The sequence below is a fragment of the Erpetoichthys calabaricus genome, chromosome 11 (genome assembly GCF_900747795.2).
Source record: "Erpetoichthys calabaricus chromosome 11, fErpCal1.3, whole genome shotgun sequence".
Lineage (NCBI taxonomy): Eukaryota > Metazoa > Chordata > Cladistia > Polypteriformes > Polypteridae > Erpetoichthys > Erpetoichthys calabaricus.
Window position 1 is genome coordinate 157,899,955 of NC_041404.2, and position 26,814 is coordinate 157,926,768.

General features: G+C 40.5%; 1 protein-coding gene across 1 annotated transcript in view; it reads right to left on the reverse strand.

Moving 5' to 3' along the window:
• The window catches only part of llgl1 (LLGL scribble cell polarity complex component 1), a 93,640-nt gene that overhangs the window by 2,001 nt on the left and 64,825 nt on the right, over positions 1 to 26,814 (reverse strand). Inside the window, exons 11-22 of the mRNA XM_028814425.2 lie at positions 26,362 to 26,429; positions 25,663 to 25,816; positions 20,976 to 21,080; positions 20,454 to 20,746; positions 19,663 to 19,816; positions 18,512 to 18,665; positions 15,671 to 15,954; positions 14,721 to 14,985; positions 14,324 to 14,438; positions 13,554 to 13,633; positions 11,998 to 12,121; positions 6,147 to 6,226 (exon numbers count right to left, since the gene is read on the reverse strand). Of these exons, the coding sequence (XP_028670258.2) occupies positions 6,148 to 6,226; positions 11,998 to 12,121; positions 13,554 to 13,633; positions 14,324 to 14,438; positions 14,721 to 14,985; positions 15,671 to 15,954; positions 18,512 to 18,665; positions 19,663 to 19,816; positions 20,454 to 20,746; positions 20,976 to 21,080; positions 25,663 to 25,816; positions 26,362 to 26,429 (1,875 nt within the window). The 3' untranslated portion in view covers position 6,147. The remainder of the gene's footprint in view (positions 1 to 6,146; positions 6,227 to 11,997; positions 12,122 to 13,553; positions 13,634 to 14,323; positions 14,439 to 14,720; positions 14,986 to 15,670; positions 15,955 to 18,511; positions 18,666 to 19,662; positions 19,817 to 20,453; positions 20,747 to 20,975; positions 21,081 to 25,662; positions 25,817 to 26,361; positions 26,430 to 26,814) is intronic.

Consider the following 26,814-nt stretch of genomic DNA (forward strand, 5'->3'; position numbering starts at 1 on the left):
GAGCGACTAATCCGCAGTCACACTGCCTTATTGGTCAGCATGCATATTGACTCTTAACAAAAATTTAAAAAGAGGTGGCACAGTGCTTAGTGCTGTGGCTTCACAGCTCAAGGACAACGGTCTTCCTGGCCTTCCTCCCACACCCCCAAGACATACACATTAAGTTAAATGGGACTTGTAAATGTCCTGCTGCTTTCAGTCTTGCTCTATGGTGGTGAGCCATGGACGCTGTCCAGTGACCGGAGATGAAGACAGGACTACTACAGCACTGCGTCTCTTCAGAGAATCCTTGGGTACCGCTGGCGTGACTTTGTGTTGCTCGTGGAGTCCCGAATGAGGCACATTACCTGTGAGGGAGCGTCGGTTACCGCAGGGGTTCTTAACCTGGGGCCATAGGTGAAAATTATGTAAAGGGGGGGCAGGGGCCACGGCACGAGATTAGGGGGCCACAGAGATGAGTGGAAAGCGAAGAAAACAAAACATGAAGAAAAAAAGAAAACTGTGCAAATATATTTTATAAATCTACTTTTCTTTCTGCTCACATGTACAGCTAACACAAAGCCAGACTTAGCACACAGGGGTTCACCACATAAGAACTGCTGAGCAAGCATTTTAAAACACGACAAGTTAGGGAGAACTACAAAATGGGCAGTCAGACTGGAATTGTATCCTCTCTTTGCCTTGTTTGGATGGCGTGATTCACCTCACTGGGGGCCTGCACACGAAGAAAGAGTATAAAGCCTTGGAACATTGCCCGGCACAGCTTTGAAGCCGATGGACGAGTGGGAGATAACGTCATCCGATCCTGAAAATCCTTCCAATGCAGCAATGAAAATGGCAGACTCTACACATCGGGCCCTCACTCCCAAACTGGTTTCTTGCCATTGGCTTCCTTCGTCGGTTATGCAGCGTAATCCGTCATTTAAGAAAGCGAAGTGATTTCTCCAATGTGATTTCTTACTGCCGTGTCACTACAGGTGGGGTATCGCCTTTTTATATTATATCTATATAGTTTTGGGTTATGTAACAGGCCGCAATTACAAAAGAACTCATTCCAACAAGGGAGCTAGCGCCCCCTGCTGGATACACCGTGATTCCCAGTGGATGAATCGCCAAGTGCACTCTGTGGTGGCAACGTCGCTCCCCCTTCCATCCTGCACCCATTTCCTCACTCCAAGCCCCATGCGGTACCGTGAGGTGACTTCAGTATCACGTGTATCACGGGAAAGGTGCACGGCTGCTGCAGTGTTCGTGCGCTTTCTTCATACGAATATTCCAGGTATTTTGAATCTTGTTTTTGCCATTCCTTTCACAATTGCTGTTGAAAATAATTGCTTAATAACTTTTATTTCCAGTTTGAGAGTTTACAGTGCATCCGGAAAGTATTCACAGCGCATCACTTTTTCCACGTTTTGTTATGTTACAGCCTTATTCCAAAATGGATTAAATTCATTTTTTTTCCTCAGAATTCTACACACAACACCCCATAATGACAACGTGAAAAAAAGTTTACTTGAGGTTTTTGCAAATTTATTAAAAATAAAAAAACTGAGAAATCCCATGTACATAAGTATTCACAGCCTTTGCTCAATACTTTGTCGATGCACCTTTGGCAGCAATTCCAGCCTTAAGTCTTTTTGAATATGATGCCACAAGCTTGGCACACCTTTCCTTGGCCAGTTTTGCCCATTCCTCTTTGCAGCACCTCTCAAGCTCCATCAGGTTGGATGGGAAGCGTTGGTGCACAGCTATTTGAAGATCTCTCCAGAGATGTTCAATCAGATTCAAGTCTGGGCTCTGGCTGGGCCACTCAAGGACATTCACAGAGTTGTCCTGAAGCCACTCCTTTGATATCTTGGCTGTGTGCTTAGGGTCGTTGTCCTGCTGAAAGATGAACCGTCACCCCAGTCTGAGGTCAAGAGTGCTCTGGAGCAGGTTTTCATCCAGGATGTGTCTGTACATTGCTGCAGTCATCTTTCCCTTTATCCTGACTAGTCTCCCAGTCCCTGCCGCTGAAAAACATCTCCACAGCATGATGCTGCCACCACCATGCTTCACTGTAGGGATGGTATTGGCCTGGTGATGAGCGGTGCCTGGTTTTCTCCAAACGTGACGCCTGGCATTCACGTCCTTCTGGAAGGTTCTCCTCTCTCCACAGAGGACCTCTGGAGCTCTGACAGAGTGACCATCGGGTTCTTGGTCACCTCCCTGACTAAGGCCCTTCTCCCCCGATCGCTCAGTTTAAATGGCCGGCCAGCTCTAGGAAGAGTCCTGGTGGTTTCAAACTTCTTCCACTTACGGATGATGGAGGCCACTGTGCTCATTGGGACCTTCAAAGCAGCAGAAATTTTTCTGTAACCTTCCCCAGATTTGTGCCTCGAGACAATCCTGTCTCGGAGGTCTACAGACAATTCCTTTGATTTCATGCTTGGTTTGTGCTCTGACATGAACTGTGAACTGTGGGACCTTATATAGACAGGTGTGTGCCTTTCCAAATCAGGTCCAGTCCACTGAATTTACCACAGGTGGACTCCAGTGAAGCTGCAGAAACATCTCAAGGATGATCAGGGGAAACAGGATGCACCTGAGCTCAAATTTGAGCTTCTTGGCAAAGGCTGTGAATACTTATGTACATGTGATTTCTCAATTTTTTTATTTGTAATAAATTTTCAAAAACCTCAAGTAAGCTTTTTTCACGTTGTCATTATGGGGTGTTGTGTGTAGAATTCTGAGGAAATAAAATGAATTTAATCCATTTTGGAATAAGGCTGTAACATAACAAAATGTGGAAAAAGTGATGCGCTGTGAATACTTTCCGGACGCACTGTATCTTAAAATTAGGGATGCACCTTTTCCAATCAATCTGCCCATTCAAAAATTTACAATAGACTAGTTTTGCAAAATAAAGTAAAAATTTCTGTTCAAATTTGCATATTTCATTAAAACTAAAAAAAGATCCCGAACATAGCCTTTCAATGACCTTTGTTGAGACATTCTAATTCGTGCAAAGCATGTATATTAACCATCACCGATTTGACAAAGAAATCTGCGAGACCCCCATGTCTGAATTGAAAGTACCCGCAATTTGTTTTGCGAAATTCGCACCAGTGTCGTAGTAAAACAATCAGGTTTCAGTGGTGTGAATTATTTACTGAGCCAAACGTGGAATCGTCTTAACGGACAGAGGTGATCTTCGGTTATCACTCACAGCAACAGAAGCGTATTTAAAAAACCTTGTTTCAGGTCATCAAGCACAAGAGTCACAATAAATCGAGAAATACGTAATGTTTGTATTTTATAAATGAAGAAATTATTGCATGTTATTTGCATTGTAATGTAATAAATTGTACTGTGTTATAATAAAGACATGTTCTATTTACAAACAAAATATTTAAATAGCTACCTTTCTACCAGTAAGATGGGGGGGGGGGGGGGGGGGGAAACAGGAAGGAAACATGGTGGAAAGGGGGCCATGGTTGAAAAGAGGTTGATGCTGATGTTGGGTTACGGCACTATGGCCATGTGGCGCAATTCCCTGAGGGTGATGTGGCTCAATGTTGAGGACCCCAACGCCTGGACCAGTCTAAGGGGTAAGACAGTCATTTTCAGGGGGTGGGACTGCACTGTGCGTCTGCCTGGGGGGTTGCCAAATGGGATATGAAGCCATTTCATCGTGTGGTGGGTGCGGCAACGTGCTGTACCAGTGGTGCATGCTCCCCAACCTGACTTGGACCTCTAAACTGGTCCAGTATGACTGAATGCAGCCTGGCTCACTGGGGTCGTAAAATTATTATGTTATATGATATCTGAAAATTGACAAGAGATTATAAAAAGTAAAAAATGAACCTGTTCACAATATTTTGAATCTCAGTGGATTTAATTAATGTAGCTTTGGTGACACTGATTAGCAGGAAAATGTCAAAGTGAAATCAGATCTCTGTAAAGTGGTCTAAATTAAGTAACACTAAATAATTGATCACAAAGTATTCATCCCCTTCAAGTCAGTATTTAATCTACACACCTTTAGCACACTCTGGAGTCTGTGTGCTCAGGTCTCTCTGGTTCAGTTTTTGCACATCTGCACACTGTCACTGATCCCCCTTCTTTGCAAAAGTGTTCAAGCTCCATCAGGTTACATGGAGATCCCAAGTCCAGGAGAGCCAAAAACTCCAGAGATGGGAACAAAAAAGATTCCAACACCACCCAGAGTCAAGTTCAACCAAAACATTCTCAAATGAACCGAGGTCTGGGCTCTGGAATGGCTTCGAAAACAGCAATGTTAACGTCCGGGTGTGACCGAATCAGAGGAGTTTCATCTTTATGTTTAGGGTTTTCTCCCCGGGTTCAGGTTTCTTGCAGACTCCCATGAAGTTGTCCTCCTGGATTTCTGCATAATTTTACCCTTACAGGCCAGCCTTCTCTGGCCTGTTGCAAAGAAGCATCCCCACGTCATGATGAGGTTACCATGATGCTTCAAGGTGAGGATGGTGTGCTTTTGAATGTGCAGGATTCCAACATGATGGCCAAAAAGCTGAATTTTGGTCTCATCAAACCAGAAGACCTTCTTCCAGCCGACTTCAGAGTCCTCCACGTGACTTCTGGCAATCTCTAGCAAGATGGTGTTTAACAGTTGACTTTCTCTTTGCCACTCTCCTATAAAGCTGCTACTGTTGAAGCACCCAGGTAGCACAGTCTACAATCTTGACCACTGTAGCTCGTGACTCCTTCAGAGTTCTCAAAGATCTCTAAGCCTCACTTACCAGGATCACGCAGAGTTTATGTGGACAGCCTGCTCCTGCAGATTTACAGCTGTGTCGTACTCTTCCCATGTCTTCATGACCAATTTAACTGGATATTCAGTGACTTGGATGTTTTCTTGCCTCTATCCCTGGACTTGTTCTTTTCAATCCCCTTGTCATGGAGTTGCTTGGTCTATTCTTTTGTCTTCAGGCCACCATACTAATTTGCCACAAGTGTGCCCCTCCAGATTGTTCTTTATTTCACCTTATACAATTTCTTGTATTAGGAATTTGTTAGTTTTTGCATACCCCTTGGGGTCAGAGCGCAGGGTCAGCCATTGTACTTGCTCAAGGGCCCAGCAGAGTAGGATCTCTTTTGGCAGTGATGGGGATTCGATCCAGCAACCTTTGGGATACCAGCGCAGATCTTTAGCCTCAGAGCCACCACTACATTTAGACTACAATCAGCTGAAACCCCAGACAGGTAGCCCCCATTTAACTAATTGTGACTTCTAAAACCTAAAGGCTGCTCCAGTGATGACTTCGGTGTGTCGTATTAAAAGAGGTGAATACGTACGCAATCAATTATTTTGTGTTTTATGTTTGTAATTCATTTAGGCCACTTTGCAGAGATCTGTTTTAACTCTGACATTAAAGAACCACTGAACAGTGTCAAGAAGCCAAACGGAATCCACTGTGACTCAGAGTTGTATAACAAAGTGCCTACAAAAAGTAAAGGGCATATCTCAGCGCCTCCAGTGTTTTTTTTTTTTTTTTTTTTTTAGAACATTGACACAATGAGATTAGCGGACACAGACTGGACTAAACAGTCAGTCAAAAAAGGGCAGTTTGTGCTTCACCGTCCACCACCGTGACTGCTTCAGATGCAGACAAAGGGCTACTGTGTAATGTTTGGAGACGTCAACTAATAAAATGCACCCCAACTCTCCAGTCCTCTCTACTGCCCCAAATGCTGGCACCAAGACCAGTTTGATTCATTTATTTATTTACTCTTCACAACACATTTCAATTCTTGCACATCAAAACACATCCTTTCCTTCATTAAAAATATCCACTCCACTGGACGTCTCTGCTTTTTTTGTTCAGCTTGTAGTGTACAAAGAATTGCTGCATTCATGGCATCTTTAATTTCAGAAAATAAAAAGCAGACTGATGGGGCCGAAACACCCACACCCTGCAGGCCACAAGGGAGCCAAATACCAACTCAGTACAAGGAAAAACAAAGGAGCAAAGCCTTTGATGAACATTTCAGACTGGAATATTTCACTTTATAGGGAGCAGGGAAAGGAGGACAAACCGATGTTCCGAGTCTAAATTTCCAAAACAGGATGGTCACCTGGTACTCTGAAGAGAAGAGTGACATGTTAGAAGGCTGTCAAGACTTACTTCAATTGATAAGAATTCCTGGTGTCCGTGCATCCTCCTCTGTCATGTTCTTAAGATTTCTTTCTGCTTCATCTGTAGACCTAATGCACATAAAACACTCATTTTAGTGGAACCAGCAACACTTTGTCAGATTTTCTATAGTGCCTTTCAAAGGTTCAGAAGGAAATACAACCTGATCTGCCCCTTGACATTACCTCACTACCAGATCCTACATCCGTGCAGTTGATGGACACTCTGGGAAGCCAGTTGGACAAGTCTAATTGGACAATGAGGGGCTTTAAAAGGTTAGCATTATTTTTTCCCCTTCTCAATCACCCATAAGTCAATAATGCAGTGGATTTATAATTGGACTCCTTCACTCTTTTCACACTTTGCATTGAATATTCAACTTTGCGGACTGCTGAGTGCATCATTGGCAGCTCTCTACCCAGTCTGCAGGAGATCTATACCTCACGCTGCCTTCATAAAGCCACTAGCATCATGGCTGACCCCCACCACCCCTCCCACCAACTGTTTACTCCTCTTCCATCTGGAAGACGACTCTACAGCATCAGGAGCAGGTCTGCGAGATTGTGCAATAGTTTCTTTTCCCAAGCAGTCCGGCTCCTGAACACCATGCTGCCCTCCTCCACACTGGACTCTTTACTCCACACACTCTGGATTACATAATACTACTTAATACTGTATATGTTTTTTAGTTTTATATATATATATATATATATATATATATATATATATATATATATATATATATATATATATATATATATATATATATATATATATATATCTTGTGTACTGCACCTTTTGACTCTGGAGGACGATATTTCGTCCCACTGTGTACTGTAAGTATATTGTTAGGATGACAATAATGCTCTACTACTACTACTACTACTACTACTAAATTGCAAATCTTTATGAAAACGTGTTTTTACTTTGTCATTATGGGTTATTGGGCAAATGCGGCATAATTATCAAATTTATTAAAAATCAAAAATTGACGTATCTTATTCATGTAATGATTCACACCCTCATTTCAGGATTTTGCAGAAGCTCCTTTGGCAGCAACTCCAGCATTGAGTCTTCCTGAGTAAGTCTCTACAAACTGTGCACACCTGGATTTTTATCATTTTACTCCCTTCTTCTTGGTAGATCCTCTCCAGCTCTTCTATAAACTTCCATCTTCAGGTCTCTCCACTCATGATCTATGGGCTTTGGCTGAACCACTCCAGGACAGTCAGAGACTCACCCTGAAGCCACTCGAGCCTTGTGTTGGCTGTATGCTTTGGGTCATTGTCATGCTGAAAGGTGAACTGTCGCCCCAGTGGATGCAGGAGGTGGTGCAGGTTTTCTTTGAGGGAAGGATGAATGCAGCCAGTTTCTCTGTCACTGCCACTAAGACGCACCCCCATAGCTTGATGCTGCCACCACCATGCTTCACCATAAAAGACGGTATTAGGCAGGTGATGAGCATTGCCTGGGATTTGCCAGATATAGATCTGCCCAAAGAGAATAATTTTGTCTTAAACCACAGAATCTTTTTTGCACATGCTCTTGGGTGAAAGGCACATGAGAGCATTTAAAGGACCCCAAGAGTGGCTTCTGTCTAGCCAGTCTCCACTGCATCCACTAAATAATGTCATCTCCAGACAGAAGAGCAGCTTCAGCGACAGACTGCTGTCACTGTCCTGCTCCACAGACAGATTGAGGAGATCGTTCCTCCCCCAAACTATGCGACTCTTTAATTCCACCAGGGGGGGTAAACGTTAATATTTAACATTATACATAGTTATTGTCTGTTTTTTTTCACCTGTATTATTATCATTCTTTAATTAAATATTATTTATTGTATCAGTATGCTGCTGCTGAAGAATGTGAATTTCCCATCGGGATTAATAAAGTATCTATCTATCTATCTATCTATCTACTGACACCTGATTGATGAGAGTGCTGCCGTGATGGTTGTCCTTCTCACAGGTTCTTCCATCTCAGCAGAGGACTTCTGAAGCTCAATCAGAGTGACCACTTAGTTCTTGGTTACCTTCCTGATCAAAGCCTTTCCTGTCCAGCTACTCAGTTTGGCCGGATGGCCAGTTATAGAAAGTCCTGGTGGTCCCAAACATCTTCTAATTCACAAATTATTGAGGCCACTGTGCTCCTGGGAGCACTCAAAGCTTCAGAAGTGGTTTTATACCCTTGCCCTAATGCATGCCTCGCCACAGTATGATCACAGAGGCCTACAGAGAGTTCTTTGAATATTGTGGCTTTGGTTTTTGTCCTGACATGCAGTATGAATCGTGACACCTTATATACACAGATATGTGTCTTTCTAAACGATTCCAAATTAATTCAGTTTGCCACAGGCGGACACCAATCAATTAGTCTCTGGACACATCTCAAGGAGAATAAAACCAAAAAAAAAAAAGACGCGCCTGGCCACAATCTGGAGTGCCACAGCAAAGGGTCTGAAAACTTCCATGAAGGAGATATTTTGATTTTTAATAACTTTGCAAATATTTGTGAAAACTTGTTTTCATTTTGACATTATGGGTTACTGAGTGTAGTTTGCCAGGCAAAAACGGAACATTTATGTTTTGTGACTTAATTTGAAATGGAGAAACTGTGTGGAAAGTGAAGGAGTGTGAACACTTGGTGAATCCACTGCATGTTATGCACATTTGTTGTGTTTGACTTTCTATAGTGGCTGATGTTTTGTTGGCTTGAGGAATGCTAAGACACTTCAAAAGCACTACATAAAATGAAATGGCAATATTTTGAAATAGTTGTGCATAGGGGCGGCACGGTGGCATAGTGGTATAGTGCTGCTGCCTCGCAGTAAGGAGACCTAGGTTCGCTTCCTGTGTCCTCCGTGCGTGGAGTTTGCATGTTCTCCCCGTGTCTGCATGGGTTTCCTCCCACAGTCCAAAGACATGCAGGTTAGGTACATTGGTGATCCTAAATTGTCCCGTGTGTGTGTGTGTGTGTGTGTGTGTGTGTGTACCCTGCTGTGGGCTGGCACCCTGCCCAGGGTTTGTTTCCTGCCTTGCGCCCTGTGTTGGCTGGGACTGGCTCCAGCAGACCCTCATGACCCTGTAGTTAGCATGTAGCGGGTTGGAGTTGGAAAGGATGGATAGATAGTTGTGTATAAAGACATAATGTGTATGCAACAGGATTGGGCTAAATCTGGACACACCACAAGAAACGATCTTGCAAATTATCTGTCCAAAATGTTGAAATCACAACAGTGAGTTGGTTTCATTATTGCCTTTTTTTTGAGGGGTGTCTCAAATAAAGGGAAAGTTAAATGTTGGGTTTGCATTTCTATCTGGTTTTTAAATGTCTGTTTAAATTATTTGATATTATTGTAATGTACCATATTTCTTTATTCTTACTTTATAAGAAGTGGTAGGCTTCAAACACTGAGTTTGTTTAAAAATATAAATTCCTGAAGTGCCATAATAGTTTGTAAATACACTTCAAAAATGCAATCATAACTCTATTTTGTATAAGCTTGTTTTTTTCTCAAGCAACATAAACTAAACTCGATGGTGGGAAACATGTTTTTTTATAGGTCAAGTGGTCCGATGACCAGTATCTACTGATGTATTTCAGAGTTGCTTGAAGATGCTGCCTGCCCCAGAACAAGGAAATTAAAGCTGCTTTTAATAATTCTACCTGCAGACGCTCACATCTTTGGGGAGTGCCTCAAACAATGACCGGAAATAACAGAGCCACTCCATGAAGATCTTTTTCAGATGTACTGTATATAGCGAATACAAGAACTGATCATGGTGATCGAGATTGTTTTTCTAAAACAGCTTTCACTGCTCAGATGTAGAATTGAAATAAAAAAAAGAAAAAAAACATCCATCCATCCATCCATCCATCCATTTTCCAACCCGCTGAATCCGAACACAGGGTCACGGGGGTCTGCTGGAGCCAATCCCAGCCAACACAGGGCACAAGGCAGGAAACAATCCTGGGCAGGGTGCCAACCCACCGCAGGACACACACAAACACACCCACACACCAAGCACACACTAGGGCCAATTTAGAATCGCCAATCCACCTAACCTGCATGTCTTTGGACTGTGGGAGGAAACTGGAGCGCCCGGAGGAAACCCACGCAGACACGGGGAGAACATGCAAACTCCACGCAGGGAGGACCCGGGAAGCGAACCCAGGTCCCCAGATCACCCAACTGCGAGGCAGCAGCGCTACCCACTGCGCCACAATGTTTGAATATTTGAGCCATTTCTGCTTTTGAGAAAACTGAAGTAAAGTAAAGTAAAGACTGCATGCAGAAAGGCTTTGTAAGTGGCTATTAAAGTCCCAGCAGTAATGCTGAATGGGTAGCAGGGGGCACATATTTCCAATACCGTGTCATGGATTCAGATTCAGTCTGTTCTCACTGTTTCTTGGGATATCAACTCCATCCAAACCAAACATAACCCTGAATCAAGATTTACAAGTAAATACCTGAGCGATGCAGTGAAAGGGGCTTCAGAGTGAAGACCACAAGTAAACTGCATGTCTGTGTAGACTTAAAACGTCTGGAATTGCTGTTTGCAGATTCTTTAAGAGAATTTACTTTCCAGTACAATGATAAATGTAGACATGCTGAAGGGCATTTCATTCACTCTTTGGCAGCTTTGAGAATTTCACTCCAGCCACGTCAAATCACACACCACAATGCAAGTCCTTACTCTGCTCGGGTGGTTCAGCTTCTGTCTACAGAGAGGATTACTAAAAGGTCCAGTACCAGAAATGTAACGAACAGAAATCACGGCTGAACAACATTTGATGCTAAACGTTGCTCACAAAGGCCCTTACAGGTTCTACAGGAGCCCACTCTGGGCCACTTGCATTGTGTAATGCAACACTGCTTGGAAAAAGACAACGAGGTTCACAGAAAACAAGAAAGGGGAATAACAAAATACCAAAATGCATCTCTAACAACTGAAAGACACTGTCAAGATTACTGTATGGTATGTTACGAATAAATGAAGGAGTAGGAAAAGACATCAACTGGCTCTGCTAAAAACTATAGTGGAGATTGTCTCAACATCAAAGTGCAGTTAACCCTTAACTGCATCATTCAAGAATTTTTAAACATTAATTTTCATTATCTATTTAACAACAGCGGTGTACGATGGTGATAGTTTCAAAATGCATTTTGTTTTTGCATTTTACTATGAGAAACATGCAATGTATGATGGGTTGTAGGAGTAAAAATGCATTGGTATTGAATGTCTAACTGAAAGACCTTAGATGAAGGGTATGACATGAGACCACTGGATTGTGAGAGGCCCTCTTAGACATACACTGGTCGATGGGTTGTTATTTGGTCCGGTTAATAACAACACTCTCAACAACTAAAAGCCTTTTGGGAGTCAGGCTGCACAATGACACGCTCTTCAAGTACCAAACTTTGACATATTTACCCCAAAAGGGCCCCCTTCTCTCCATTCTTGTGTTTTGTAATTTTGGCAAATTCTGGTTAAATACACTCTGTATAGCTACTAACAAAAACAGTATTAGGAAGAGAAAAAATAAAGATGAAAAAGTTCAAGCAGAACGAGAAAATGAATACTCTTTACATAGTCCCTGCTGCTGTGTGCATATGTACACTTCTTATAAAGTACACTTCTTATAAAGACCACTGCTATAGAATATCAAAAATGAAATTAGCAAATTATAAATCTACAGCAAATAAACACTCAGAGCAGAGGTTTGCTCTTAAGGCTCTTTGCTGTACTCTTCAGTGACAAGTACCATGATGTAAAAAGATGTCAAGCAGACAAAAGATTCTTTAAGATAGACAGAGAGGGAGGGAGAGAATAATTCTCACATTAAGTAGTCTTTGACGTCTTCCATAGTGATATCCCCTGTGGTGTCCAGAGTGATGTCGGCGCTGCTGTTGGGAGAGTCGAGGCCTGATGAGGACAGCGCAGTCTGCACATCTTCTAGTGCTCCTGTGGGGAGAGTGAGAGACTGAGTACAAGCAGGCACATGAACATGCACCCACCCACTCAATCAAGCCTGGGACCGTGTGGAGATGAGAAGAGCATGCCTTATATTATTTAAGTATATGCCATCAACACACAACCAGAGTTAATAAAAATTATAAGCAACTTTGCACAGGTTGCAACCTGTTTTAGGTTCTCAAATATTCGTATTAAAGATAAGCCAACTTTGTGGTGCCTTAGGATTGGTAATACCACATGTATCTTGCATAGCTGCTCTGCACTTTTGAAGGTTTTTTTTTGTTTTTTTAAATGCTTGCCAAGTCACCAGATGCAACATCTTTCATGCACAATGCCTGTATGGTCACAATGCCCAGGGCAAAGACTAAGCGGCAGTTTGGGTGTGATGCTCAGGTCTGGCATATGCTAAAGTACTGAAGATTCAGTTGAAAAATGGATAAGTGGAGATGCACATCTAAGAATGAATCCTGAGTCACCTTGCACTCCAAATCGTAACCTTAGATCTTCAAATGAGTGTCTGCTTATTATTGCAAGAGCTACACTTAAAAGAAGTGGTGAGGCAGCCTTCTGCTGTTATGCACCTAAAACCTGGAATAGTTTGCCAATAGGAATTCGCTAGGCTAATACAGTGGAGCACTTTAAAAACACTGCTGAAAACTCATTACTTTAACATGGCTTTCTCATAGCTTTCTTTTAGTTTAATCCTGATACTCTGTATATGCATTTAATTATAATTATTATTCATGGTGGCTCTGTAACCCGTACTGACCCCTACTTCTACTGTTCTTTTTCCAGTTTTCTGTGGTGATGATCTGCGCCCCCACCACCCGATCAAAGCACCGTGATGTCCCTACATTGATGGATTAAAGGCCAGAAGTCCACATGACTGTCATCATCAAGTTCTTCCATGTGAACCCTGAATACCATGAGGACAGATTGAGACCACTGATGTCAGGTAGAATGCCTAGAGGGGGCTGGGTGGTCTCGTGGCTTCAGAACCCCTGCAGATTTTATTTTTTTTCTCCAGCCGTCTGGAGTTTTTTTTTTTTGTTTGTTTTTTATGTCCTCCCTGGCCATCGGACCTTACTTTTATTCTATGTTAGTTAGTATTCCCTAATTCTATTTTCTTATTTATTTTGTCTTTTTTCTCTTTCTTCGTCATGTAAAGCACTTTGAGCTACATTATATGTATGAAAATGTGCTAGAGAAATAAATGATGTTGTTGAATGAACTACATTGGAAAGTACATGGGTCACTTGGTAATCAGGTTATGGAGAGGATATTATTAAAAAAAAAGGTATCGTGGCCCAACAAGCATCCTGGAAATGAAACACATGCACAATAACATCAAAACAGTCAGAAGCCCATAGTCAACATTCCACAAAATACTTCAAACGCCATTCAGGTGTCCAGTGCTCACCTTGTGCTTCTCCTAAGGAGCTTCTTTCACTTGATGGTAGCAGTTTATGAGTTCCATTTGCCTGAATTGAGTTAGGGGTGCTATGAGGAAGATAGATACATAAGAGATGAGATAAAATGAAGCATCTACGCAAATCACAAGTTAATGGGAAAATAAAGAGGCTTTTTTTTTTATTTTTTTTTAACATATATATTTCATAGTAACAGTTTTTTTCCTAGTCTCACCACTTGGATTAACACAACCTTTAAATATTGAACAGTTCTTGTAATTTGAGTGCTTGCATGAGAGGTTGTACACTCCAAGTTACAGAAAATCCTCCCAAGACATTGACAAAGCAGGGGCTGCAAGGCAACAAATCTGTCCAACTTGGCTCCTCCGAGGCAAAGCCCCAACCTGGAATATGTCCAGGCTGTCAGAAAACATTACACCCACAGAATGTCACCACTTGGGAATAATGGTGTGAAGCCAACAGAAGGCCTATTATTTTCCTTTCCAGAGGGAAGCAAGACAGATCTGGAATGCTGGTCTCACAAGCATTCCAAGATCGAGTATGCGAGGAAGCAGGGTTGTACACAATAGTGCTTGTACTCTCATCGCCCTGACAGATCTGGCTGCATGCTTAGGGAGTTCAACATTTGAACCTTTAAGACTCTTCAAATAACACTTCAGTAGAATCATAAAACTCTGTATACCAGCACTCAAGTGACATGACAGAGCCAACAGCCGTGCTTCTTGTCTATTGGGAATATGTTTAGGAGCTTTAAAATTACCTTAGCTGTGTGCAGTCATGCGACCTGTCAGTCTCAACAGCACACACTGGCTCTGTGATAAAGCGAGCAGACAGGGAGAAACGTTCAAACTCTGATGGGGATATTAAATAGAAGCCTACAAGAGAAAAATACGGAAAAAAAAAATTCAATACTCAATTTGTGTGCAAAATATAAAGGAGGCCACTCGGCACAGTGCAAATTCTGCTTCTAATTTTAGAAACATTTTTGAACAAGAGTGTTCCCTGTCACTGTTCCTGAGTATCTGTCATGTAAAAATTTACATGTATAAATTCACATGGTTATCAACTCCAAATCATTAAATCAAATTTAAGGGAGATAAACCTTTAAATTTACTGGAAATACAACGGTGCATCAAAAAAAAGAGGGGCCAACTTACCTTGCCCAGCTTTCGTGAACACACATGATGCAATGCCACTGATATCCTCTTTGCGGATGCAGTCATAGCGAACTTGTGGCCGCAGCCCAGGGATCGTGAAGACGTGTATGTCTCCCAAGTTGGTCAGGCACACAAGGCAGTTCTCTGTGTACTCTTCAGCAGATGCACTAACAAAATTAACTAGGGCTACTTTACGGACTCTGCACCCTTCATGTGCCGTCAATTTAAATTTGGTCTTTGCACTGACTTTAGGAAGCATAAACACCTGGAAAAAAATTAATATTCGTTAAAAATAGTGGACTATTCCAGTTTTTTGCTTCCGACCCCCCCACTCCAACCACAATCCAGTATTGCTGAAAAAGAAATAGAAAAGAAGAAAGAAAAAAAAAAAAGAATCTGGAGGTAAGCAAGTGCTGTAATGCCATTAACAGTCTCGATTTGGGTCTCATGCCATCTCTCGTAAATGAGATTATTTGGTCAATTAGCAACCTTCAACTATTTGCTTCTTTAATAAAGTGAGTATTGGTTTTACCATTCACACATGACCATGTGTTCCATTAAACCAAGGGTTCTTATTGTGAATTCTGCCTCAACCCAGTTTAGTACTTCGTACACATATATGTACATTCTTTGCTAATAAATCAATAATCTGCTATAATCATGCCCATTTGTAGCTACTCCTAGTTATATCTGCTTTCCAACCAGGTCACTAAGCTCAACAAGCCCAATGCTCAACATTATAAAATGCTAAAAGGATGATTTTGTTTTCATGCTGAAAGAACCTACGGTACATCTGCTTGAGACTTAAAAAAAAAAAACTGCACTGAACTAGTTGTTATAATCTGAAAAGTTTTTTTTTTTCCATTTTTAAGAAACAAATATAATGGCAAATTGATGGACTGGGCCATCTACTCCATTACTGTATGAAAAAAACAAGAGTTAAGATGTACCTTAAACTGCTCTTCAGACGCAATGAGAACAGAATGGCTGCCTTGCATGTCTGGTGCTTTGGCCAGGTCCCGGGACACCTCATAGGGCTCAGGTAGTGGGTTACCCCTGCCATCCAACACAGCGATGGAAACTACTGGTGCCCTGTGCATCAACTGGATCTCCTTGCCTAGTACAGCTTCCACAGAGTGCTCAGAGAATTTTTCCTGTGATGGCACCTCCAAGGCATAGGCATACACTGATCCAGAATTTGTGCCAGCCCACATTGTAGGCCCATGGTGTGCGCCTGCAAAGATGACAATAGTTAAAAAGAATACCTGCTGGGAGGAACTCAGAAATGGTGGACCTCAGACCTTCTAAGTCTCCACTCTTGGCACTCATCTACTACATACCCTGTTCCAGATGCAGACTTTTTCCCTTCTTAGTGGTTCAAGTGTTACCTTCAATAGAGCTTAACAGAACAAAACTGACTACTTAAGTACTTTAAGGACTTCTTGGAACTTTAAAACAGTAAATGCCTGTGCTTTAAAAGTCCCTTTGTTGTAAAACATGATCGTCTTGTTAAACATTTGTCTACCACACCCTCTGCCTCCAACATTGGTCTTTTACAGAACTGGATGAAACCTAGCTTGCCTAAAAAGTCTTCATCCAAAAGGGCAAAAAAAGAGACAAATCAATTCAATACATGTTGCCCCAGATAATTAAGTCCTAAACAAAGATACCAGAAGTTTAAAAACAGCTGGTAGCTAAAAATACACACCATAAACTGCTACATTTAGGGAGGTTTAATGCAATTTATCATGTGTTCACCCATAGTCTTCAGGGACATATTGTTTTTACACCCATTCACAGCAATTAAATCATAACCACAAGTAAACACCAGCCAACTATTACAGGAGGGTGGTGACTTGGTGTTCTCTTTCTGTACTAAACAATATGTTATGCCAGTTAAAACATAAGCTTTCTATGCAGCTCATCAAATAAAATTAAAAAAGAATCCAGAAGAAATTCCTCCGATTAATGTAGAGCCATGCCAGCTGCACATCTATCTACAAACAATCTTGGCATCCTGCTAAAACTGCACCTTACGCCTTCAAATCAGAGCCCAATGGGTTTTCCTCTCATCTTGAGTGGCAATTTGTGGCTGTCACAAAAATGTTTTTTTTAATTTTTTATTTAACACTCAACACAATGTATTTTGAACTCTGTGAAATATAAAGCTGAAATTGCTCGACTTCTAAAATGCAGAGAAAACTTGGGGGTTGAACTGTAGGATTTGTACCTTCCCACCCAACTGCATGACTGAAATTTGAGTCCAAGTGAGAAAATGTAAGACATGTTACATCAGTGTGAAAATTAAGCTGACGTTACAACTGCGGATACTGTGCTGATATATTCATTTTTAATTATGTCACATGGTCCCTTAATTGATTAGCATAACCAAATAATTGGCTCTATGTATTATGCCAGTCTGCAGTCCTTTTGGCCACATAATTACTTAACCAATCTCGAATGTTTGTCAGTCAAATCAACAACAGTATCTCCACTATGACTGAAAACAGAAGATGAGCCACCCAGTAATCTCGATCACCCACCCAAAAAATCCATGCATCATGTCCGAGAAGGGAGAGGTAAGAGGACTGCACCATCTGATCTAGAAATGATCTAACTCGTTAAATTGGACTGAATTTTCAAAAGAGTGCATACTGTAGCTGAGCTTCTATGCCTTTTTCCCCCCCTTTACTTTCACATTGTGCTCTTGTTCTTATTCTAGCATTCTTTACATGGACTGGATGCCAAAATGACCCCCACTTTGTGCTACACGTGCAGTGTAATATGCGATTTGGAATTACTGTGAAAATTGGTTCCACTTTGATTCACTTAAGGTGAAAGCTATCTGTATTTAAGGAGTGCCAAAAATTTAGGAACTTCACTATTAAATGCAATATGCCTTTGGTCAAAAAAACTTGTTGCAAGTTTTTTCTAGACGTAAACCTGACACTGCCTTTAGGTAATAAAATCTCCCTTGCCCCTAAAGCAAACATTTCCTCAATTGCCACCACCTCCCTGAAAAGTAATTTATAATGCAAAGCAAAAACTAGCGACTTCCAACTTACTAGAACAGGCCACAAAACATGATTCAATTAAAAGTTTGTACGCATTCCTTTTCTGTTGTAACAAGACATCTTTATCATTAATTATTGTAACTATTATTTATCAGTACCACAAAAAAAGTCTAAATGGGGCATGGCAGGGGTATTTGGGACTGTTAACCACAGGGCATTGTTATTCTTTTCTCCTGAGTAGACAGCATAGTCCAATTTATGCACACTAAATGTTTCTTTCCTAATTAAGGACAATTAAGGACAAAGGGGAATTACTTACAGTACACAAATTAAAAGACAGATACAAACAGCCATCACATACTAGTGCATGCTTTTCTTTATTAATTAGCTCTGATTCAATCAAGCTGGACAGCAGGCTCAAGTGAAGACAGTTTCTGCCGCCCTCTCTCACTATTCTGGCTTTTTTAACTGCAGTGAAGCACAACACACTTACACTGCAGATTGGAAGGTGTTTTAGTGGAAAAGGGAATGAAAGATTTGGTAGCATACAAAAATACAAGACAGTTACATAAGAAGAATTACAAAAGATTTGTGCATTAGGCATTTGATCTGAAACCTTACCCCTGGAGCAGTATGGTACCATGGCCATTTCCTTCACCCAACTTTCTGATATTGTATCACTAAAACGTTAACTGGATCCAACTAGAAATGCTCATTTAATTAATTCCATGCTGTCTCAAAACCCATTCCCAAGCCATGCTGAACTGAACAACTTACTGTCTCGCAGGTACGTGTCCGCAAAACATAGGCAGCGCACCACACCGGAAAGAGAATCGTCTGCTGAACGGGGCTCTATTCGCCGCTGGACTGGTGCCACCTCAACATCATGGGGTCCAGCCTGCTCTGCCAGATGTGCATTAGCTTCCTGCACCTGGAGGATGCCCATTTAAATACAAGTTGGAATATTGCCAGAAACAGGAAGAATCTGAAGAACTCTAACAGTAAGTGTACACAAGAAGCTCTTTAAATTTTTTCTATAATCCCTCAGAAATGGAGACACAAGTACATCCACAATATAGGATAGGATGGTTAGAACTATCAAGTACAAGGGGTACTCTGAAATCTCGGTTTGCAGTTACAAAAGTACATAAACAAACCAAGTTGGATAGCTACATTAAAGACTTCAAATCAACTCTTTAAGATCAAATTATTTTTTTTTTGTTTAACTGTACATTTGTAAGATTTAGGCCAATCAGACATTTCTAAGTGTTCGTCTGAGGCATCTACTGAAGACGGGTGCCAGCATTTTGAGAAAAACACACAATGCCACATGAATAAACAACCCATCAGAACAATACAAAAAACTTCCAATATTCAGTTTTATAATTTCACCTATCAAAATATAGTAAGACAATTTGAAAAATTAAACAAGATAGCACTTCTGTCATTACCTTACCATTTTACACAAATGTTTGGAAGCAGTTCTACATTTTTTTTGCTCTCAAGTCCATTACCGCAATGAACGTGTTTTTGGCTCATTGTAAACAGCTCTGCAAATTAGGGAGCTAAATCACATAATTCATAAACAACTAAATCAGCCAGAGGTGAATACTCACACATAGAACAATGTGAATAATTTTTTTGCCAAGTTCAAAAAAAACATTCTGAATTTTTTGTTTCAACCACTGATCTCCCTAAACTTCTGTTTTAAAAGAAACATGTCAGTGCCACATTCATTTCAGACATAAAGCTCTCATTCTATAGTAAACTGTCATAAATCATTTTACTTCATATCAGATACTTTTTAAGCCTATGCTCCTGTGGGTGGCTACAAGGGTTGACTCAAAAAGATTTCCTTTTTCTTCCACAAATTTCAGCATAAGAAGAGTTAGCTTGCCCAGGTTAGAGTCGTTTCCAACTTAACTTACTTTGCTAGTTGGGCTGTTGATGGCCACTCGCTTCTTTCCAGACACTCTGCTTTTACGGATTCGCCTAAATGACTGGCGCAGGGATTTCTTCAAGGACTTGACCCGAGACAGAGGGCCTTCCATAGCCAAGGAATCATTGGGGTGGAGCGTACACCTAACAGACAAGAAGATTTCGAACAAGTTCAGCATGTAAAATTTAAAATGGACAAAAACAAGCAAACATCGGAGTGATATTGTGGTATGGAATAGCAAAAAGAACTGCCAAAGACACAACTGTGGAAAGCTGCTTGATGACCATGTGGTAGAGGTAACTTTGCATTTATGAAGTGTGTGGAGTGCGAAACAGTTAAGGTGTCTCTGAAGGGATCCTCAAGTCATGACCTCCACAGTTATATGTTGGTAGGCAAAAGACAATGACTAAACTCCTAAAGAAACCATGTAATGCAGAGAGGAGGGCAAAGTATCCACACAGACTGTGTTCACAGCATGTTGTCCAACTGCATTTAAAAAACTCACTTTCATCAATAGTCACTTTTCACAGCTTCTAGTGCTTCGCTTAAAATACGAAACCTTCATACACTTTGCTTGGATGTCCGTGTTTTTGTTGAAGCCCAACCTAATCCAAACAGCAGTATGTAAACAGAATGAACAAAAAAGTAGGAAGACCACTGATGTAGGTAATGGAAGGCACAGGGCATGTCAGATATCACTGCATAGTTAGCTGCAAGGTCTGTTGTTTATGAGAAAAGGTCATCTAGGAAAACACCAATGCAGGCACCAAAGGCATTTACCTGGCAAGCACTGGGCTGCGCCGGAGGTAATCAAACAAACCAAAGCCATGACTGGTTCCAAAGGCAATTAGGTTCCATTCAGCATTCAGAGTAACTGCAGTTACAGCTGCAGGAGGCATACACTGCACCAGAATGCTGGGCTGAAAGCCAGGTTGGAAACACACTGGGCCGCTTTTGGGCGCAAGTCGATCATGCCCTTTCCAGGTGAAGCCTTCCCGATCCTGCAGAAGGTCCACTGTGGAAATATTGATCATGTGTTCTGATTTGTCATCATTCAGCTCCATAAGCAACACCTGAAAAAACCATTGGGGGAAAAAAAAACCATTAAGGTTGTTCATACGCCATGATATATTGATAAAACCATATAAAAGTAATCATGGTTGATATGACTTTGAATTGGAAAAAGTTGAAGCTTTACTTAACCTGGGCAATTTTGTATTCAGCATAAATTAATTCAGCATTGTCCCAATAAAATATATCACATTCTCCAAAAGTTAATAACCAACAAAATACAATTATTACCTGTCCAGCTGTACCAGCTACCACTAGCTTGCCACTGTATTTACATAATGAGATCTTCTGTATTCCCAAACGGGGATCATCACTGTATGGATCAAAACAGCCAACCTGAAAAATAGCCCCATATTCAGTTTAACTTTACAACACAACTGCATTTTAACATTTCTGACCCATATTTTATATTATACAGTACATAAAAGAGTATATATCTCAAAATAATAAAAATAAATTAATTTATTATTTCTGCATATACTCCAGAAGATTTTATACAGATCTGATACTAAGGCCTTAAAAAGTGTGCACAAAACTTTTTTATACGGGTGATCTCAGGTATCCAATGTAAATAACCTAATATTCTCAGACCTACTAAATCTAATTTTTGTTCATGGAAGCTGCTGATAACACTGGGCACAGACAAAAACCAGTTCTCTAGATAGGGCACCAGCACGTCACAGGTCTTACTGACACGTACATCCACATTCTTGTCAGTATGGAATTACTAATTAACAAGTCATGCACATCTTTGGGAATGTGGACAGAAAACCATAAATCCTGGACACTCAGAAAAGGGGATCAATATCCATGTGAAGCTTACATAACAACTGGGCATGGGTTTCAAACCTTCTACATTAGACCACGAGGCAACTAACCACTGAGACACAGTAACACTGCATCAATGGAAATAACCAACTTTCATACCACAATTTAAATCCAATACAATACATAATTTCTCAAAAGCAATTTACAACATGTCTGAGTATTATGTTTGTGAATACACTACTTTAGACACCTTAAAATCTGAGGATATTTATGTATGTTTAACTTCTATTTAAAAATCAATCGGACTATATTTAAGAGCTCAGAAAGCAATGGGGAGCCAACTGGCTTAGCTCAGCAGGTCTTTCACTCTAACAAACCAAATCATTCAAGGCCACAGATCCCAAAGATTTATATAGTCTGCATTAAAAAAAGTATTCTTTTCATTCAAAGTTCCACTTATCTTAAAAAAAAGCTAATGATAAAAGATAACTACATAAATATTTGTTTCTGAGGTGGTAGTAAGTATTTATGTATGTACTGAATATTAGTAAATTCTAGTAATGTGTGTTATAAATGTGGATCAACATAAAAAGAAAACAAGTTGATTTAAAGACAATTTCAAAATGCTCTTTTCATTATTTCGTTAAGTTTTGTGTGCTCTGAGCCAGTCCATATGCCAAAAAACGTGTGTGCTGGATTGAATGGCAAAACATGCCTGTGTGCTTGCAAACGTGTCCCTAAATGAAATACCTCCTTGCCTAGTGCTCAACACTGCTGCATAAACTCCAGTACCAGATTATTCTAAATTTAAATTAGGCAGATTTTGAAAAATGGATGCATGGATGGGTAAATTATGGCTTTAGCTGTATGGTGCCAGCTGTGTGCCTGAGCTGCCATTAGACTTTCCACCCAAAGATTACTTAAAATTTAAATAAGCAGATCAAGAAAATGGATGGATGGACAGTTAAATAATGAAATACAGGGATTATTCTGTCTGGGCAGTGAAATTTTAACTACATGAGTGACATCTATAACCAATGATAGAACTTACCTTATTATATTTTAAATCTTAACAGCTAAAATGGCTGGACATCTTTATGTTGCCAATAAGCTTAGGGAATTTGTCCCGTTCAACACTTGTTTGATCAATAAATGAAATATGGGGTGTTTTTAGATCATATTGCATTACTAAAGCAAGCCAACTAACATCAATTCAATTTCTTAAAATGAACATTTTGAGAGAAATAATGGTCTTTTCAAATTTGTTTTCAATCTGATCACAGACAATGAGCTGCTCTTTCGTATATGGTATTCGCGTGCTAGACCCATCTTAACTAGGACAGTTGGGTGACCTGACTCTGTTCATATCGCCTCTTATACAAGGCACTAGGTTTTGCTTTCCTAGTCTTACTCCTTATTTTGTAGTCATCGTGGTAGTGTGTGAAAGGCACTATTTGCAATACAAATTGATACATTTTTTTTACATAAATAGAACAGACTAATAGTAAATTGGTCTCATTAGACAAGATATCACAATCAGTGAGGATTTAAAAACACCAAGAAAAAAAGTCCATGTTTCTATTAGCTGTTTAAGTATGAGCTTAACAATACATAGAAGAGGGGAAAGGGGCAGTGCTAATCTAATTGTGTGCAGAGCTCAGCAAATCTGTTTAGTTTTGCAGCTGGTCTGTTCTTAATTATAGCTGAAATAGGAAAATATTCCAGCACAAGCCCCACATGCTGACAGCCCTGGCATGCCAAGTTCAAGTCATCCATTTCCTGTGTGCGCTGGGAGATGAGGAGAGGCTGGAATGATTTCCCTCATCTGCCATTAATTTCTTAACAGTCCTCATTTTCTTCAGTCTTATTTGGGGAAGGGTGATCTTTGTTAGGGACTGTCTCACATCTGTACTGAAGGATTACAGAATGGATAAAAGTAACATTATTGCAAAGACAACTTCAAGTTTTTTTTTTTTTTTTTTTTGTATTGGGGTTTCAGGGTTGTATTTGTATTACAAAAACAGAACTTTCTCCATTTTCCCATGAGAGAAGGCAGGTGAGAGAGTAAGAGGGAGCACCCAGGAACTGAAGCTCTCTTCTTGAGATTGGAGCTTTTCATGTATGGACTAAATACCCCCTGCCTTGGACCTTGCCCTGTACCACTAGAAACCATCATCCAAAAAAGTTTAATAGGTCAGCTGTATTTAAAGATGACTTCATTCTTCAAGTTTTTGAGATCAGCAGACAAAGAAGGTCCCTATTACTAAGCACTACCCACTTCATGGGGATTACATGAATAAACAACTGCCTGGCTAGTACTATAGTTTACAAGAGAATGAGGCATGGTGGAAGTTTACAGTTAACTAACTATGATTTGAGCAGATGAGACTGTGCTGCATTCAATATACCATGTTCAAAGTAGTCAGATCTTTGGCAGCGTGCAAGTGCTGTACAGTAGACCGCCGCAAAGTCACTGTTCAGGGTTCGCGGACTCAGTTGTTCGCGGACTTTTCCTTAGAACCTAACTATTAATTGTTAGCGGAAAGCGCAAATGTCCTCTGCAATTTATGGCTTTTTTCATGGCAATACTGTGCTGTAGAGAGAACAGGAAGCAACCACTGAGAGAAATGCGGTTTGGGATGGTGAATATAGCCAATCCAAGAGCCTTATTCATTTCTCCTTGCTGCTGATTGATTGCTGCCCTGTGACGCGTCTCCAGGCGAGTGTCCTTGTGTTTTCCATTTTGTTATTCTTAAATGCACAAGATGTCGCCAAATCGCCCTGCACCTTCTAAGTCTTCTGGCACTGAGCCTAAGCGCCATAAGAAGTTTAAAACACTCCAGGAGAAGGTTGAACTACTGGATTTGCTCCAAGAACTAAAAAGGTATGCTGCAGTAGCACACCACTGTGGCATTAATGAAAGAACCGCACACTACATAAAGAAGAACGATGCAGCGATCTGGAGTACCGTATCTGTATGTTTATGTGATACTGCCAAAAAGGTAACGACCATATCGTCAGGATGGAATCTGCCTTGGCATTGTGGATCACCGACTGCAGGAAGATGAACATCCCCTTGGACGGTAACATCATTCATGAGAAAGCACGGAAATTGTACCAGCAGTTCGCTACAAGAGACAATGTAGCAACTTCCCATCACAATGTTCCTGAAACCTATAAAGAAAAGCCAGCACGAAACCCCACCAGAGGACCTGTCCAAAGATACGACTCCTCCTGAAGCTCCTGAAGAAGAGGCGCCACCACAGGAGTTTTAAACCCTCTGCATCGTACTGCACAGCTACTTCATCATCATCATCATCAATATCATTCATTGGTGAGTACCCATACTTTTTACTGTATTTTAATTAAATTATTATGTATTTATTCTACTTATAAGCCAAGCAAAAGGACACCTTTTATTGGCTAACTAAAAAGATTACAATATGCAAGCTTTCGAGGCAACTCAGGCCCCTTCTTCTTGCCTGAAGAAGGGGCCCGAGTTGCCTCGAAAGCTTGAATATTGTAATCTTTTTAGTTAGCCAATAAAAGGTGTCATTTTGCTTGGCTTTTCTCTACATTCATAATGGCTAACACGGTACAACACCCTAGTACTTCTACTTATAACAAAGAAAACGACAGCGCATACCAAAGAAAACGCGCTTGCATGAATTACGTATAGCGGTAACATCGGTATTTTACATTCTAGCACCGCGGGAGACATAGTAGTACAGTACTGTACAGTATACCTAAACACAGAATGTAAAGGTAAACCCGTAATGTATTAATGTATTAAGCCGAGTTTGCAACGAAATTAAAGATGCTTTGGGGGCATACTGTATTTAGGGTTTAAACTATAAAAATAGGCATTTAAAAGGCATTTTTTAACCACATCCAAAAGTCACGGTTTTTCACAATTCGCGGGTGCTCTAGGAACGTAACCTCCGCGAATTTTGGGGGTGTACTGTGCACACATTTACATTTTGTCTTGGTGCCACAGGAGTTAATGCATAGAAATTAAATTCTTTTTAAAATAAACCTTCCCTTTCACTTTCCTGTTTTCAAGTAATTCAGTAACAAATGACAGTTTTATGGGCCACAACAGGCCACGCAGAAAACCACCCATCCACTTTGCTAGTGCAAGACCTGATACCTTTCGAAATGGAGGCCACTCTTCCTCACCAGGCTGTGTCAAGCTGTCATTATGCTCGCAGTCTGTATGGAATATGATGGCTGTGTTAAGCTTATACAGGGGTTTCAAGGAAACACCAGATGCATCCCAGAATCTAACAGTGCCGTCTTCATGCCTAAAATTGAGCAGGAAAGAAAGAGGCAATTAAGGAAGCAGAAAGTCAACATTCTGGCTCTTATGAAGAAATTAATTAATTCAAATCGGAATATCTGTGAGAAATCGATGTCTACTCCAGATTTTTAAATTTTCAGTCACAACTTAAAAAGCAACAAAACCCACTGGTTTAACAGTAATTATACAACTAGGCAACTAGGATATGCCAATTAGATAAAAAAAAAATGCTCTACAGACATTCCAGTAGAATCAACCATGTCATAAAACAATTATCAATTAATATACTTCAGTTTCATCAGTGTGGTACTATTATACCCTCCCCAATTTTAAATGGTATAGTAATCTGTTGCTAGCTGGACGGTTTCAAAGTCTACAGCTAAAAGTATACAATGATTTTAAGTATATAGGAAAGCAATTTAATTGCTAGTTACACCACCATGTGATTCATAAAATACATTGTGAAATGCTAAACAAACCAGAATATTAGCATACAAAATTTCAAGTAATCGTCCAGACTCAAAAACTGCCCAAGACATAGTTCCTTACCCAGTTAAAAGGAGACCCTTCTGGATTGGCTCTGGAGCTAAACTTTTCCCACCATTCACTGGCCATTTCTATTTAAAAAAAAAAGTTAAAATCGGTACAGGCAATTTTTAAGTAGTAATTTTAATCACATATTTAATTAAACATATGCCAAAAATGCTGATCCTAGCCATTTAGAGTGCATTAAACAGATACTTAATGCAGAAAACTGTACAACGCAGACCTATTGGATACAGACAGCTTCATCAGCTTGAAGAGATTAAGATTTTACAAAGTATGGGAATGCTGATTGGCAACTCAACATCCCAATGAGGAAAGGGAAACTGTAGCCGTGTTAAGCCCTCCCCTTGAGCTTTTACACAGCAGGAAGTTTAAAGCTATGCAGCCATCTGTCCAAGATGCAAACAACTCATTTGAGAGATTAGAAGGCAATCAGTTCATTAACACTAGCTTTCC